The 16333-nt window shown below is 34.8% G+C and overlaps 3 protein-coding genes and 1 non-coding gene across 7 annotated transcripts; 2 read left to right on the top strand and 2 right to left on the bottom strand.

Annotated features, from left to right (window-relative positions):
- LOC109328098 (monosaccharide-sensing protein 2-like) lies at positions 548–5061 on the top strand. Of its 4 annotated transcripts, none has more exons than XM_019561371.1 (6): positions 548–613; positions 660–769; positions 951–1511; positions 2612–3537; positions 3839–4026; positions 4465–5061. In XM_019561371.1, the coding sequence occupies exons 2-6, from the start codon at positions 691–693 to the stop codon at positions 4907–4909; spliced, it is 2199 nt and encodes a 732-aa protein (XP_019416916.1). In that variant the 5' UTR covers positions 548–613; positions 660–690; the 3' UTR covers positions 4910–5061. The 4 variants fall into 4 exon arrangements, with proteins under 4 accessions (XP_019416916.1, XP_019416918.1, XP_019416919.1 ...); XM_019561373.1 differs by having other exon boundaries at positions 554–613; positions 672–769; XM_019561374.1 differs by having other exon boundaries at positions 592–609; positions 670–769.
- On the top strand, positions 5963–6034 carry TRNAW-CCA. Its single transcript has one exon. It is a non-coding gene; the product is annotated as a tRNA-Trp (tRNA).
- Positions 8634–9404, bottom strand: LOC109328101 (RING-H2 finger protein ATL8-like). The gene has a single exon (XM_019561379.1). The coding sequence runs from the start codon at positions 9327–9329 to the stop codon at positions 8736–8738; it is 594 nt and encodes a 197-aa protein (XP_019416924.1). The 5' UTR covers positions 9330–9404; the 3' UTR covers positions 8634–8735.
- LOC109328199 (dolichyl-diphosphooligosaccharide--protein glycosyltransferase subunit 1A) lies at positions 12233–16249 on the bottom strand. The gene is made up of 10 exons (XM_019561547.1): positions 16111–16249; positions 15960–16004; positions 14779–15416; positions 14551–14698; positions 14300–14476; positions 13867–13935; positions 13686–13775; positions 13036–13194; positions 12725–12949; positions 12233–12646 (listed from the first exon to the last, which is right to left on the bottom strand). The coding sequence occupies exons 1-10, from the start codon at positions 16198–16200 to the stop codon at positions 12455–12457; spliced, it is 1833 nt and encodes a 610-aa protein (XP_019417092.1). The 5' UTR covers positions 16201–16249; the 3' UTR covers positions 12233–12454.

Below are 16333 nucleotides of genomic sequence, written 5' to 3'. Positions count from 1 at the left end.
TACATCATCCCCATATAAATATTTTCAATTTATTAATTAATTAATTAATGCTCCAATTACATTTCAACCCTTCTTAGGGACCATCATCTCTTTCCTCACTCCTATCATCCAATCACAATCAAATTCCTCACTTCTCTGTAATAAAGCACTCAATATTTTTAATAATTAATTCAATAAAGTTTTCAATTCATTTTATACGGTCTAGGAAATAATTGGTACACGAAAAAACAAAAAATGACGTAATTGATTAAGATATTGATTTTATATTTGGTGTGTAGTTTGTATTAGTGGTGGAATAAAGTAATTAAAAAAGGGAGATATTTTGAAGGGCGCAATAATGATTGATGGGTGGGGGAATAGAATAAAACAGTGAGAGAGTGAGGGAATAAAATATACAAGAACAAATAAAAGAGAAAATTGTTAGTTCAAGTAATACATGTTTAATTTTTTGTAAGTAAAGTCTCGATTTCGAATCTTGTAAATGTAAAAGTAGATGTTCTCGGCTCGTAAAGGCTCAACAAAATAAAAGGGAGAGTGGTTAGTGGAAAAAGAAAATGAGATGAAATAAATAGAGTGAATGTCTGGTTGGCTGTGTCTGGATCTATACACACAGATTCAGTTCCATTTTCTGAAAAGAAAAGAAATAGCAAGTGATAGAAAAGAAGAAGAAGAAGAAGAAGAAGAAGTACAATGAAAGGTGCCATTCTAGTTGCTATTGCTGCTTCTATCGGCAATTTTCTACAAGGATGGGATAATGCTACTATTGCTGGTTTGTTCCTTTTCCCTCTTACTACTTTCTTTCTAATATACACTCAAAATTATATTTTGAACTATCCTTGCTACTTAATTTGCAATAATCTTAGACCCCTATTGTTTTTCCTTGTTAATTGTAACAAAGAAATTATTATGATTCAATTTAGTTGAGCTCTATGATATTAATTGGTTGCCAGGTGCAATTCTTTACATTAAGAAAGACCTTGCTTTGCAAACAAGTGTGGAAGGACTTGTGGTGGCTATGTCCCTTATTGGAGCAACAGTAATCACAACATGCTCTGGCCCTATATCCGATTGGCTTGGTCGGAGACCGATGTTGATTATCTCATCTATGCTTTACTTTTTGGGTGGTTTAGTAATGATGTGGTCACCTAATGTTTATGTGTTATGCTTAGCAAGGCTACTTGATGGATTTGGGATTGGCCTTGCTGTTACTCTTGTCCCTGTCTATATATCTGAGACTGCCCCTTCCGATATAAGGGGTTCGCTCAATACGCTTCCTCAATTCAGTGGTTCAGGAGGCATGTTCTTATCATACTGTATGGTGTTTCTCATGTCATTCAATGCATCTCCTAACTGGAGACTAATGCTTGGGGTTCTTTCTATTCCATCATTCCTTTATTTTTTATTAACTATATTTTTCTTGCCCGAGTCTCCTCGATGGTTGGTCAGTAAAGGAAAGATGCTTGAGGCAAAAAAGGTTCTTCAAAGATTACGCGGCAGGGAAGATGTCTCAGGTAGTTTTATTATATATCTGATCTATTTTTCATCTATTTCACACATGTACTATCTGCTTATTTAATGTCACCACTGTGTTTAGTTTGTCTCACACCAATGTTAAATTGTCATGTTAAATCATTAGTTATGATTTATCTTGAACTTAATCTATTGTAATCTCATGTTGTATGCACTCAGTTGACATTTTGATTAAGCTTTAGTATCTTCAGATGTTATGAGAACTGAAATATTGCAGCTCATTGTAATCCAAGCTTAAATATTGCTCACACATTTTACAAAAAGTATATGCATCCAAAAGATATTGAGCATGTGTTTACATATTTCCTATGTTATATGTGCTTTGGTTTTGGTACCCTAATAGCTGCTTGGAAGAAAGAGTGAGAACATGCTTACATATTTCCTGTGTTATATTGTTGTGTTTTTTATACCACACTTGCTAGCAGCTACTTGCTTATTAAGGCTATATCAACATGGCTGCTTTTATGGAAACTATAAACTCACTTAAAAGGTAAAAAAAAAAACTCCCGTTATTTGTGCCGAACTTCTAATAATGTACATAATTATATCCTATGTATACTAAGGCAAACAATACAAATGCTTGTTTGTATGTAAATTTTTATTTTGAACCTTTCATTGCATAAATTAGTTTGGAATTCTCAACCAATATTGTAATCTGTAAATGCTATTACTATTATTAGTTGTACTAAATTTGAAAGTTGGATACATGTTTGTATCATGGTATTCAGTAATATATTTTAGCCTGCTAGCATCATGAGCTCAGGAGATATTGATCAATGATCTTTAAATCGTTGATAATGATAGGGAAATTATGTTGCCCACCTTTCCTCCCAAGACAAGATTATTTCGGTTAAGTTTAATATTTTGGAATGGAAGTGTTCATTTTGTATTGTTAGACATGAAAGTAAACGTGAACTAAAAATATTGCTTTTTATTAATTTTGTTATAACTAAGATCTGCTATAATGTCTTAATTGTCTACAGTCTCTTGTACTTTTGATGTATGTGCAATTCATTTCTTCACGTGTTTTCTTCTTTATTTTTACCATCAGTCATCTTTTGACTTTTTTTTATTCATACAGGTGAGATGGCATTGCTGGTTGAAGGTCTCGGGATTGGAGGTGATACATCTATAGAAGAGTATGTAATAGGCCCTGCTGATGAGGTAGTGGATGGTCATGAACACACAACAGAGAAAGATAAAATCCGATTATATGGATCCCAAGCAGGCCTCTCTTGGCTGGCAAAACCTGTAACTGGACAGAGTTCTCTCGGGCTCGTGTCACGCCATGGAAGCATTATCAATCAAAGCGTGCCTCTAATGGATCCTCTTGTGACACTGTTTGGCAGTGTTCATGAGAAGCTCCCTGACACAGGGAGCATGAGAAGCACTCTTTTTCCAAATTTCGGAAGCATGTTCAGCACAGCTGAGCCTCATGTTAAAACTGAACAGTGGGATGAAGAAAGCCTACAAAGAGATGGTGAGGACTACACATCAGATGCTGGTGCTGGGGACTCTGATGACAATTTGCAAAGTCCTTTGATATCGCGTCAAACAACAAGCCTTGAAAAGGACATGCCTCCTCCTTCGGGAAGTATCCTGAGCAGCATGAGGAATCACAGTAGTCTCATGCAAGGGTCAGGTGAGCCAGTTGATGGTACAGGCATTGGTGGTGGCTGGCAACTGGCATGGAAATGGTCTGATAAAGGTGAGGATAGTAAAAAGGAAGGAGGGTTTAAAAGAATTTATTTGCACCAGGAGGGAATTACTGGATCTCGACGTGGATCTATTGTATCAATTCCCGGTGAAGGTGAATTTGTCCAGGCTGCTGCCTTGGTAAGCCAACCGGCTCTTTACTCCAAGCAGCTTCTTGGTCAGAAATCAGTTGGGCCTGCAATGGTTCACCCATCCGAGACCTCTTCAAAGGGGCCAATTTGGAAAGCTCTTCTTGAACCAGGGGTTAAGCATGCATTGGTTGTTGGGATTGGAATACAATTACTTCAGCAGGTAACGTGTGTTTACTATTCATAATTTCCTTGTTAATTGGATGATGGTAGAAGAATGGCATTTGGTATCGTTCCCATTCATATTTTCACTATGCACATTACCTTCCACTTTCTGTTTTTCTTTCTTTGTGTATGTGATGAGTTATTTTAGAATTCTTTGCTCTTACCTTTGCTTTGAGTATTCAGAGTTACTAAAGTCTGTAAACAACTTACTCTACCTATTTGAATTTCTCATTCTTGTCTACTTTACTGCATCCTTCTTCTTATCAATGACTAATGCCTAATTCTACATGTCTGTACAGTTTTCAGGGATAAATGGGGTTCTATATTACACACCTCAAATCCTTGAAGAGGCCGGTGTTGAAGTTCTTCTTTCAGATCTGGGAATTGGCTCGGAATCGGCATCATTCCTTATCAGTGCTCTCACAACCTTGTTGATGCTTCCTTGTATAGGCTTAGCCATGAGGCTCATGGATGTCTCAGGCAGAAGGTATGCTCTTTTCTTTTTTTTGCTTCCTTCCGTAGTCTGTTGTTTTCTCAATGTATCCCTGGTTTCATATTTTGATTGCTTGTTAAGGATCACATCTCTAAACATTTTGAACAGCTGATTACAACTATCTCTTTTAATCGATACCTCGTTAACTTAATTAGACATCCATTTGTTGTAGAAACATAATTTGACATTGTTCTCCTCGAGTATATCATATTGAGTATTATTACTACGATATTCTTATAACTGGACGGTAGAATTATTATATGCTGCGTATAATGCATCTGTTGGAATAAATTTGTCTGCCTTCTTTCACCAACTACTACGAATATGTTTTTCGTATTGATTGAACCAACTTCTATGTTTACTGAAAAAGCTAAATACTTTTTTGTATTTTCTTCCATTCATGTTGTTGATAACAAACTCCACCATTTGCAGGCAGTTACTACTCGTTACAATTCCTGTGCTGATAGTGTCACTCCTCATTTTGATAATTGGAAGCGCGGTAGATTTTGGCAGTGTTATCAATGCAGCAATCTCAACTGTTTGTGTTGTGATGTATTTCTGTACCTTTGTCATGGCGTATGGGCCAATTCCAAACATCCTTTGCGCGGAGATTTTTCCGACTAGGGTCCGTGGCCTCTGCATTGCTATCTGTGCCTTAGTGTTCTGGATTTCAGACATCATTGTGACATACTCACTACCTGTGATGCTCAGTTCAATAGGACTGGCTGGTGTGTTTGCCATTTACGCGGTTGTGTGTTTCATCTCGTGGATATTTGTGTTTTTGAAGGTTCCAGAAACAAAAGGCATGCCCCTTGAAGTCATCACTGAATTCTTTGCTGTTGGTGCAAAGCAAGCTGCTTCGGCCAAGAATGAGTAATGATTTTAGTTATCAAGAGAGCCATCATCTCTCTTGTCTTTGTAGATTCTGATTGTCATAAATCTATTTGGTTGAGGATTTCTTCTAGATCAAACATATTAATGAATTATTCTTTGATCTTTGGTATAAAATTTTGCATTTTAGAGTGGAAAGTATGCATGGTAAAGCTTGTGATGTAGAATTTGCTGCAATTTTAAAGATTCTCTACCATTACTTTATATTTAATACTATTATTATTAAAATGACTGCGCCGCAACGTTAGTTATAGTGACTCAATGAAATCAATAACTATAAGTCCATAAGGTTATGGGTTTGAGTCGTGGAAGCTCCCTTTAGAGGAATAAAATATTGCGGGGTATTTAACTTTAGTAGGTGACACGTTCAGTAAATTCATGGACCATAGGATTGCATGTCAAGGCTGGGATATTACACAAGTCATGATAAACATTCTTATTTTATTTTTTACTCATTTTAGACAAACGCATGTATTTATAATGTAAGAATTTTTATATTGTAAGTATATTAATCATTATTAACTTCTAAATAGAAATGACAAATAAATAGTAGATTTTCATATATTAAACAACCTTTAATCTTTTGTAGTTATTTTTCGTAACCAATAAGATTTGTTTTGGCATGCTTTCGTCTTTTTCTTGTACTCTCACAATTTAAGGACAATTATTTCTAAATGAGATTATTGACCCTTCAAATTATATTTCTTTAACTAATAAGGCATTGGTCTAGTTGTATAAGATTTTACTAGATCCCTAAGGTCAAAGGTTCGATTCTTGAGAGCAATATTTGTCCATGAAAAGGATTAATTCTTATCCAGAAAAGTTAGGGATACCCTTGTAGTACTAAAAAAAAATTATACTTGTTCATACTCCTTACTAGTCATAATTATATAAAATAAAAAATGAAATAATCTAATATAATAAAAATAAATCATATGATTTGGAATGAGAATAGTGTCTATCACAATTCAATAAACTCATTTATTGGTCTTCACGACAAAATGTGATATATATATCACAAACTCTAAGAACAAGAAATGGATCTGTGGCGCAATGGTAGCGCGTCTGACTCCAGATCAGAAGGTTGCGTGTTCGATTCACGTCAGGTTCATCTTTTTCACCTTCAATAATGGGATTGGAACTTAGGTCAAGACAAGAACCAAACCTTGCGATAGAATTGAATCACTTTTAGCCAATTCAACCAAATTATTCAATGATATCTCGTGTCTTTTTTAGTCCTAATTCCTTAATTATTGATCTCAAGTGGGTTGGTTATCAACTTCTGGTTACCATCATTCCATTTCGATTAGGACAACTTTGATTCCTTTAAGAATTAAATTACACCAACCCATTTGCCAAATATGGCACTACATTTATTTAATGCTATACATTCTGCTACCCATATCTTTATTATATTGTTTTTTATTTGTTAGCAAAGATGGCTCCAAATACATAACTTTTTAGGTGGATTGTATTTCATTTATTTCATTATTTGAAAGGGAAAAGTAATATATCATCCTATAAATCTAGATTAATTGTCATTTTGCTTGATTCTACATTAAAGTAAATATCATACAGCTATACTTCTATTAGTTTATGAAGATTAAAGATAACATTACCACTTATACATTAATGGGTTGACACTTTTCCAAGCCTATCATTAATGTGTGGCTCAAAGTGGTAAACTTTATAGTGGGCAACCTATTATATACATTAATTGATTTGGTTGTATATGTAATGCAAATCATTCATCATGCAATGTATCATATGGTGCCATATTTCTAATGAATTTAAAAGTCAACTCAAAATGGTGCATGCTTGGAGGAATACCCAAATACCACTTATGCATTTAATTGACTTTACCTTGCTAACGATGGTGGTCATCAACTTACAAAAGAGATCATCTACAATAAGGAATTTGTGAGCTCTGCTCTGCTGTTAGTGATGGCAAAAATGGATCATTCTCCATGTTTAGTTTGTGTCTGCAAGTCCTGCAAACTTTAAGTGGGTATGTTCATGTCCTTTTTCCTTTAATGGACAATTCTATATGTTCTTCTTATTTTAAAACGGGCTAGCGTGCATGTTGTCAACCCACATGTCATGACTAGAAATAGTAGTAAAAAACAAATCCGATATAATATAATTTACTAATAACAATCAAATACACTAATAAAAATTAAATTGGAGTAATCAAATTTCAATACAGTAATAACAATCGGTTTAAATTGGGGGAAATCATATTTCTTTATTGAGAATTTCAGATACAATAATATGGAAAATCAAATTGGGCATATCGAAATGGGGAAAGTTAGGAAAAATAAAAATGGGTTAAATAGAATTGGGGAAAATCGAACCTGGATCTAGGTCTTGTGGTGGGTGTAGTCGTTATCTTCGTCAAATGAGGAGATTGTCATCGCCAACATCAGCGATAGTCATCGATGATGTAGTCTCATTGTAGTTGTCAACCCTAATTGCCATGGTCAACTCTCATGCAGTTGTGCTTCAACTTCGCCCAATGTATGCATCATTTCCTAACAAGTCCTCGATGGGTCGCGACTCTCATGTAGTCGTGCTTCTCACTTCTTACTCGTAGTGGTTAACAGCTTCTCATACCATCTTGGTTATGACTCAAGTCATAGGAGGGGATGAGAGATTGGGAATAGGGGATTTGATTATCTTCGGTCATTTTAAATTTTGGTTTTCTACATCCTTTTAGTTTTTCTTTTCTGATATGATTGTGGCCCATCCACTTAACACAATTGGAATGGTAGCTAGATAAACAAGCTAGTGAGTCAAATGTAATGGGCTAAAGGGAAATAAAATGCCCTAATTGTATTTTTTTTTTGCTAGTAATAGGGATAGACCTATAGAAAATGTTCATTTTATCATCTCTAGTGTTGGTACCTAGAGAGATTGCTTCTTGTTGATTGTTAGGCCAATGTGCCTTACAAGGAAAGGCATTACTTGAACCACAAACATATGAATAACACCCTTGTTACTCGTTTGGCATGATAGGATAAGCTAATTAATACATCATCACCAACATAAAAATGGTTAATGAGTGATTGTTAATTCCTACCCTTTGTACTACCCATGCCCATTAGTTAGAGAATCATTTGTTTCTTAGTTACTTTCTCTTTTCCACTTTAACAAATCTCCCAGTTTAATGTACAAATCTATTGGATAATGTTCATTGTTCCTGCTTTGCCAAGAGAGATTTTTTATTCTTCAACAATTATGTCAAGCTTGATACCAAAGATAAAGAGTGGAAGGAAAAAAAGTTATTTTTTAAAACAAAATACACAAAAATTTAGTTTCTACCGGTAATACTTTACTTAAGAAAATCCTCGAGTTTTTTCCGATTAAAAAATGAACCCAAATTACAATGGCATCATTGAAACAACGTTGACCCACTTTTTTCTGCCATCTTGTCCATCATTACATGAAAATAGGTATTAGGTGATGGTGATGCCTTAGGTAAACAAACTCGAATATCTAAATCATTATATATTTGTAGAATTGATAGCTAGGATGAGAAGTAAATTTAAAAAACTTGTAAATCCTCACTTATCGATAAATATGAATTAATCTATCCTCTTATCTAACTCCACCTGAATAGAATAGTGAAAATGCAAACGTTGTAACTTGCACTGAATTATAATTCCATTTCAAATTAAATATATACATATAAATACACACAAACTGATAATCCATAATTCCATATTATATAGACAATATTAGTAAATAAACAAGAAATAATGACTAATTTTCGGTTAATATAAATGGAAACCGAAAATTTATTGAAGGCTTTTTCAGCTAAGACAAGAACCTATATTGGTATCGTTTTCTCTTTCCCTAACCTTTGATCTCGCCTCCGGATCCGTTTCCGTTTCCGGTTCGGCGGCGGAGGACGAGCCGGAGCTGGCAGAGGCAGGGAAACCACCGCACTTCTGGCACCGTGAAACAACCAGAATCTGACGGCACGACGGGCACGAAGAATGCGATTTGAGCCACGTGTCGATGCAGCTTACATGGAATCCATGGCCACACTGAGGCAACACTCGAATTTCCTCACCGGCAGCGAACTCGCTCAGGCAGATAGCGCAATCGGACAATTTGACGGCGGATTCAGCGGTGGCGGTGAGCTTAGGGAGAGAGCGGAGGACCTTCTTCTTGACGCCTCTGTTGGCGTCGGCGTGGATAGGAGGAAATTGAGGAGTGGCGGCAGTAGAGGAAATATGGAGACGGCGGAGACAGGCGCAGCGAGCAATAGCGACGAGGCCGAGGAGGCAGATGAAGGCGCAGGTGAGGGCAGCGATGATGATGACGTAGTCGGAGCCGATGACGGTGGCGGAGGAATCAGACGAGAAGCGATCGTCGGTTAAAAATCTAAAAGGAGGAGTCATGTGAGAATGCTGTGTTTTGTTTTTGTAGAAAGAGGAAAAGAGAGAGTGTAATGTGTTTAACGTTTTAGGTTTATTAAGATTCCCTTTATAAGTAAACGACTTCACTATCCACAATTTAATTCTCATAACTATATTTACTTATTTACTATACTAGATTACTATTAGTAGTATATTAAGACTTAGTTTAGTATATCCTGTCCAATTTGATTCGGATATTATATGCGGTCTCGATTCAGTTTTACTCGATTTTATTAATAAAAGATTGATATTGTACCTGCATTCAAAAGTCATAAAATCACTAAATATTAAGTGCAATTGAGGGGGGAAACAATATTAGCATCAGCATAAAAAAATAGAAGCAAAAAAATGTTCAGCAACAGTCAAACATCAGGAAAAAAATAGTGTTCACCAACACCAAAACAACAACATCATATATGAGCACATGTAACATAATTGACAATTAGAAAGTATTTACCGATGATTAATAAAAATAAAACTTTCACAACGATAAAATTAATAACATATACACTTTATAAGACTGAGCGCTGAATTTCTCTAGTTATGGGATTGGTTCGAGTTCTAAAATAATGTATTAAATATCATTTATATATGATATACACTCAAACTTTGTCATATTATTTCAGTTCAGTCCGGATCTTAGAATTGAAACCAAAAGTCAAATCACACCAATCAATTTTTAAAAAGTAAATCCAACACGATTTACACACATTCGATTTATTTTTAAGTCAATTTATAAAGACTTTGAATAATCCACCAGATTTTGAAGGGGGAAATTAGGTGACTTACAAGTTTCTATTCTTTCTACTACTTAAGACAATTGCCTTATTAAATTCTTTAAACTCGGATTTTTAATTAAGCTAAGACTCATGTTAGTTTGTTTATTCACACTTGGTGCTTGTATAATCATTAATTAGATACCAAGCGATATGTAATATTCAGTCGTCAAAAAATGTTAAGATAATAACTTCTAACCAAGATAATACTAGTGTTAGTTGACTTATTCACAATTGGTGCCTGTATAATACTTAATTAGATATTAATTGATACATAATAATGTAAAGATAATAATCGTGTTGATCCAAGTAATAGATATTCAGATTAAGTTTAATATTATTTATATAGGGACAATATAAACTTTTTCAACAATAATAAACATATAAATGATGAGTAATATAATGCAAAATTATTTTCTCACTGAGATTTGGTTTATCGAAAGTAGCAGTCTGGGAGAAGGATGGAGGTGAAAGCATAAAGCAGCTGCTGGAAGAGCACTGCTTATGAACACTTTGGTTATCCCTCCCTCTCAACCACACTTCCCACTCAAAACCCCTTTAACTTTATGTTTATGTTGGGAGCATTAAAATTATGTTATCTTATAACAAAATATGTTTTTCGATTTCTGGGAGCGACACTTATTAGAATGAGCAGTACAAATTCTGAAAAAAATTAATTTCTTACCCAAAAAGGTGAAGAAAAAAAATTGAACTTACTTATCACACTTATTCGCTTGATACAGATTAGATGATAAGTGTTAAATAGTATTGGAGTCTTCCTTTGTGCATTTCTTAAACATTCTTTAGTTTAATACACATGAACTAATCCAAATTTAGCTAAACACATTCTAATATAGAAAAAAACATTGTAATTTAAATAAATATAAAATATCACCTGTATTGCACTTTGCTTTAGTTCCTCATGCAAGGTAATTCTCATAACTAGATAAAAAGTTATGGATGGTCCCAATTTTTTCTTTTTTGGTGGGGATTGAGAATCAATAAGGGACCCAAAAGCTTGATATTTAATTGACTCTAACAAAAGTAGCTGTTAAAAAAAATGACAAATAAACAAACAGAAGACATGTGCAGAAAAAGCTCTCTGCTAATCTCACAAATCATATCTCACATTCCACCTACCTTTGTAGTCTGCATTCAATGTCCAATTGTTCTCCCTAATCTGCAGATATGGAACCTGAAAGGAGTTTTAAGATATAATTCAGCATTATGATAATTATAGCATGCCAAAATTAACCTGAAAGAAGGTGTTGGAGGAATGAATAGAGAGTAGATGTTTCCATTCTTCACAATACATACAAATACAACTAACTCCCACTCTCACTCCATTTTATCTATATCCCTTCCTCTCATTTTTATTTTAATGAGTTAGGTAAATAATAAAACTTTAACAACATCATGCTTATTTTTCATTTTTCTAACTAGTGTATATGAGCAATGCCCATTGCTCTCCACTTTATTCACTACCATAAGCCCAATAATGATCCCTTCCTTACAACTTTTATGTTAAACACAAAATGCTCTAGAACTAACTTGGAAACAGCTTCAAAGATAGGAGTGAAAGAAACAACAATAAGTGATGAAATCAACTATATGGATCGGACGTTATAGTGATTTATTGTAAGTCATGTCCATCACAAAGCATTGATAATTTTTTTCCTAATTCTTTCGCCCATAAAACCGAAGCTTAGAAATATCAAACAGTTTTACTGAACTGTTTGAATTGGAAAACGTACAAAATAAAAGTTTTAATGTACTGCACCAAAAAAATAGAATTTAATGCTGAACTGGATTATAATTTAGTAAGATTGAAAAACTTGGAGTCATAACTTGAGAAGGTGCTTTAGTACACAAAGGTATCATGATTCATGAGTTTCAAATTCAAAGGTCATATTACCATAGGGCCCTGGTTAGAGTTAAGAAATCAATAGAAGAGTTCTCAGTTCTTCATTAAGATGCTAAGTGCGTCAAATGTCTTAAATAGACCATCTTCCCATGGCAATTTGTATTCTTTTTAATTTATTAACCGGTCAATTCAATCCCTGCGAGCATTTGAGTGCTTGAGATCCATGTTTTGCATATATGCTTATATAGATAAACAGATAAAATTATTGTCCATAGATTACGCGTAATCCTAAGTGTCACATATTAATGCTCAATTCTACCATAATGTTAATAGCAGGCAATAGACAAATATGCCTACAGAAGTATCACTAATCTCATTGCAATTATTAAACCATGACAAAATTCGGAGCTAAACAAAGTAAAACAAAGCAAAAAGGGCGTTATCATCTGGAGCAGCATAGTCACCTATCATATCTCATCAATGAAGTCCACAAGATCATCAATCTCCTGTCTCAAAGCTGTAATTTTCTGCTGATGCGAAGCAATACGGTTCTCAATTTCCCTTCCTCCCAATTTCTTTTCATAGCAGTCTACAACTGTTGTGTGTTTTGCCACAAGTCTCTCCTGAAGGTCTCTCTCCTTAGCAACCAGTTCATCCACCTGAAAGCAACAAGATTAATTATAGAACTAAAAACCAAGAGGGAGAGAGTACGTAGAAGAAAGCGTTTCTGACATAACCTTGGGAAATATTTGAGAGGCTTGTGGAGAAGACTGCAAGAATGCAACTAGAGGCTTCAACTCTTTAGAAAGCTCTTTCAACAAGCTATCAACTGATTTTCGAGTTGCTTTACAAGCTTGAACATCTCCAGTTCTGGAAAGATCAGGCAACGACGCTTCGAGCTTGTCATGTGCTGTCAAGCAACGGCTAATGATTTTATGGAGCTGCTGAACAGTTGCTTGCACCTGAATGGTGGAACACAAGCCTAAATGTAAGTACTATATTCCATTGCAAATACAAGATTTTGTACATTACATGAGAAGTTGATTACCTCTTCCCACTGGAGTTTTGCCAAATAAGACGCAGAAGACTTGGAGATTGACAAATCCGCCCGCATGTAGATAATGTAGGCAACGAAGAGAAGGAAAAAGCCAGAAACCAACATCAGAGGCTCCCTCAACATAGAAAGACTGCTGAACTTATAATAGACCTGCAATAAAAACAATGGTAATCAATAAGCACTACACCTAAAGCCAACGCTATAAATAAAAGAGAAAAAAACACCATATTGTATACTAAGCCATCAAATCCATAATTTCTTTTTTTCTCCTGGTTCTTTCATCTAGCTATCCCCTTAACCTGTGTCTCATTTTCTGATTGCAACAATTGAAACAAGTTATATTAAAGTGAATGAAAAGCCTTTACAGATAATTATATGTGGTTATCACATAATTCAATAATGTGACCAGTCCAGGAAATTTCGGATACTAATTTTCCTTCTTTTTCATAATGAAAAATGAAGAAAACTGTCTGTTACTTTGTCATGATCTTCAGAATTGAACAGTGCTAATATCACTATTAAAAACAATATGAAATTTGTTGATCATATTAAGTTAATTTAATACCGCCTTTGGTATTGTTGGTGGCTTGTTTGTTCAAATTTAGCACCTCAAGCTTCCTAAAATGGTCCAACATTAATACCTGAAAATACTCATTATGCTCAGGCACAACATTGTTCTTCTCCAGCACAACAACAGGTCTACCAGCAACATCCAAGTGGGAAACCTTTGTCTGCAGCAATTACACAGAAAGGCTATAAAACCAAAAAAGGGAAATGAAAAGTAATAGTTTGGCAGAAGATGTCATCAATCTAGCAAAATACCTCCTGCCATTGTTTCACAGGAAATGGAACAGATGCCAAAATATCTTTAGAACCCTCAGGCAAAACAACCTGAAATTTGCAATCAGTTGGCAGATGTTATTGTTTTTCGTATTTGTACCACTATATGACACAGACAACAACCCAAAAAAGAGAGTAGGAAAGATTACGAAACATCGGGTGGTTAATAAAGAAACGTTTTCCATTTTGGGAATAATATATTAAGCAATCAATTCAACTCAAAGTCAATAATTAAGCAATCATATTTAGACAAAGAATTCATTTTCCAAAAGCATTTTTCATCTTCCTCCAAAAAAGTTAAAGTGAAATATAATGTTGCACAAGTCACATTGATAATTCTTCAATGTAAAGATTGCATTCCAACCAACAAAAATGAAATGAGTAAATTATATACAATCAAGATAAAATAATCTACCTTCACAAATAGAGTGTTAATCACCAACTCATTCATAGGTGAACCGAAAGTGATATTAAGGAAGCGCTTTCCGTCCAATCCAAATAAAAAGTCCTTAAGTGGCAACCCATATCCAATTGTAAATTCAGTTTTCCAGCCACCAAACATTGGGTACCTAGGTTCAATCTCCAGTTCGGTCTGTGAAGAATTATTATTAATAACAGATATTAGCAAAAACATTCCAGAGTATTAGCAAATATGTGAATGTCCACCTTTTTTGAATCACCCCATAAACTAGAAGTGGAAATGTTGCCGATTTCATCCCTGTAGTACACAGAATGAGCTCTAGGCGGCAACTTGGCAACAAGACGCCTAAAGGCTGACGCACCTCTTACATATGGCCTAGACTGATAATCAAGCCTGCAGCAGGAAACAAAGTATTATTACATGACAACCTAGCATAGCAATCAAATAAGTCAGTTGAACATAAATATGGTGACCTAGAAAATTCTCCTTTGCTCTGTGCACCACCATGGACAAGGCTGTAATGCTCTGTGATCTGTACATTGCCCCAATGAGAAATCTCAATCTCTCGCACCAACTCTTTAGCAACGGCAAAGGGTTGATTATTCTCAAAGTGAACAACTACTGGCAAATATGAGAATGGAGGAAGATTCTCATATGGACCATATTTCAATTCAGATCCTTGAAGTTTTACGTTTTCTAGCTTTGTATAGGACTCTAATCTTGCATCAGGCAATTTAACAGTCAGTGACTGGGCCTTCACTGGATAAGGAGAAAGATAATGTGCACTATCTTGAAACAATAGAAGCTGGATATCAGCTTGAGAAATTTTCTGGGGAAACGGTTCCAATATATGAGTATAAATCGCCAAGACAACCAAATTCAAAGTATCTCCTTTCCCGAGGCCCTTAGGTAAAGATATGGAATAAAATGTCAAGGAAGGAGGTGCATCTTTAGGGTGGTAAACTTCAACAGGTAAACTAACACCGGCAGATGCTTTTGTTTTTCCCTTTCCTTCATTAAGTGTGGCTTTTAAGTATGCCAAGTGATTTGCCTGGTTATCAGGAACTGTCAACAAAATCTCCGACACAGGATCAGATCCCGTATTCTCTACCTGCAAAAATTGATTGAAAGTGAGACACAAAGAAGAATATGAGAAGAAAAAATATATTAAAATAGGAAAGGAGATACCAAGAGAAGTTATATTTGTCAAGTGGCATTGACAGCAGCTTTTGTTTCAAATTTAAACATGTAATTTGCATAAGAAGGAAATGATCCATACTCAAGATGAATTTATTTATTCAATCAAGCTTTTAATTGTTGTACTTCTTCTACAAGCTTCGAGTCAGGTTGGCTTGCGAAAAATGTTGACAGTCTTAATTTAACAATTACAAGAATGTCACCATGCTTTTTATTTTGTTTTCTGATTTCGAATATATATTTTTAAAACAATGAAAAAGAAAACAAAAAAATGTTGAGTGTTTAGGAAAATACAAAGAATGAAAACAAAAGATAGTTGTAATTATTAACGGAAACAGAAAACATTTGAATGAAGCAAAGATGGTGTTAGATTGAGAATAAACGACGATGCTTATGATACAGGTAAGAGCAACACTGTCGAGAAAGTTGGATAATAAAATAGTGAGAATGAGTGCACCTTGAGTGAAGTAGTGGCACGCACAATTTGTGTAGTCAAATCAATCTGCAAAACATGCATAGATTTGTTATGTGATGATAATTAGATCTAACAAGTTGAAACCCTAGAGAGAGAGAGAGGGAGAGAGAGAGAGAGAGAGAGAGAGACTTACACGACGATCAAGCTTGGAAACGATGAGATCGGAAAGAACAGGAGATGAAAGAATCGCAAATGCGAACACAAATAGATCAAATCTTCTCATTCTCACCTCAACAACAATCTCACTCTCTCTACTCTCCCTTTAATTTAACACTATATGCCAACTTTTATTAGGACCCCACAAAAATAATTACATAATACTTTATTCTTACTATTTCTTATATTTATTTATTATG

This window comes from Lupinus angustifolius, chromosome LG15 (assembly GCF_001865875.1).
Source record: "Lupinus angustifolius cultivar Tanjil chromosome LG15, LupAngTanjil_v1.0, whole genome shotgun sequence".
Classification (NCBI taxonomy): domain Eukaryota; kingdom Viridiplantae; phylum Streptophyta; class Magnoliopsida; order Fabales; family Fabaceae; genus Lupinus; species Lupinus angustifolius.
This window is presented reverse-complemented; position numbering and strand designations above follow the sequence as displayed.

What these genes read in the sequence shown, in the direction of transcription:
- LOC109328098 (XM_019561371.1), top strand. Translation starts at nt 691, where the DNA reads ATGAAAGGTGCCATTCTAGTTGCTATTGCTGCTTCTATCGGCAATTTT. An exon ending in GGATAATGCTACTATTGCTG is followed by an intron (nt 770 to 950) that starts GTTTGTTCCTTT and finishes ATTGGTTGCCAG; the next exon opens with GTGCAATTCTTTACATTAAG. An exon ending in ATGGATGTCTCAGGCAGAAG is followed by an intron (nt 4,027 to 4,464) that starts GTATGCTCTTTT and finishes CACCATTTGCAG; the next exon opens with GCAGTTACTACTCGTTACAA.
- LOC109328101 (XM_019561379.1), bottom strand. Translation starts at nt 9,329, where the DNA reads ATGACTCCTCCTTTTAGATTTTTAACCGACGATCGCTTCTCGTCTGAT.
- LOC109328199 (XM_019561547.1), bottom strand. Translation starts at nt 16,200, where the DNA reads ATGAGAAGATTTGATCTATTTGTGTTCGCATTTGCGATTCTTTCATCT. An exon ending in CTGTGAAACAATGGCAGGAG is followed by an intron (nt 13,776 to 13,866) that starts GTATTTTGCTAG and finishes TAATTGCTGCAG; the next exon opens with ACAAAGGTTTCCCACTTGGA. An exon ending in CAAAACTCCAGTGGGAAGAG is followed by an intron (nt 12,950 to 13,035) that starts GTAATCAACTTC and finishes TCCACCATTCAG; the next exon opens with GTGCAAGCAACTGTTCAGCA.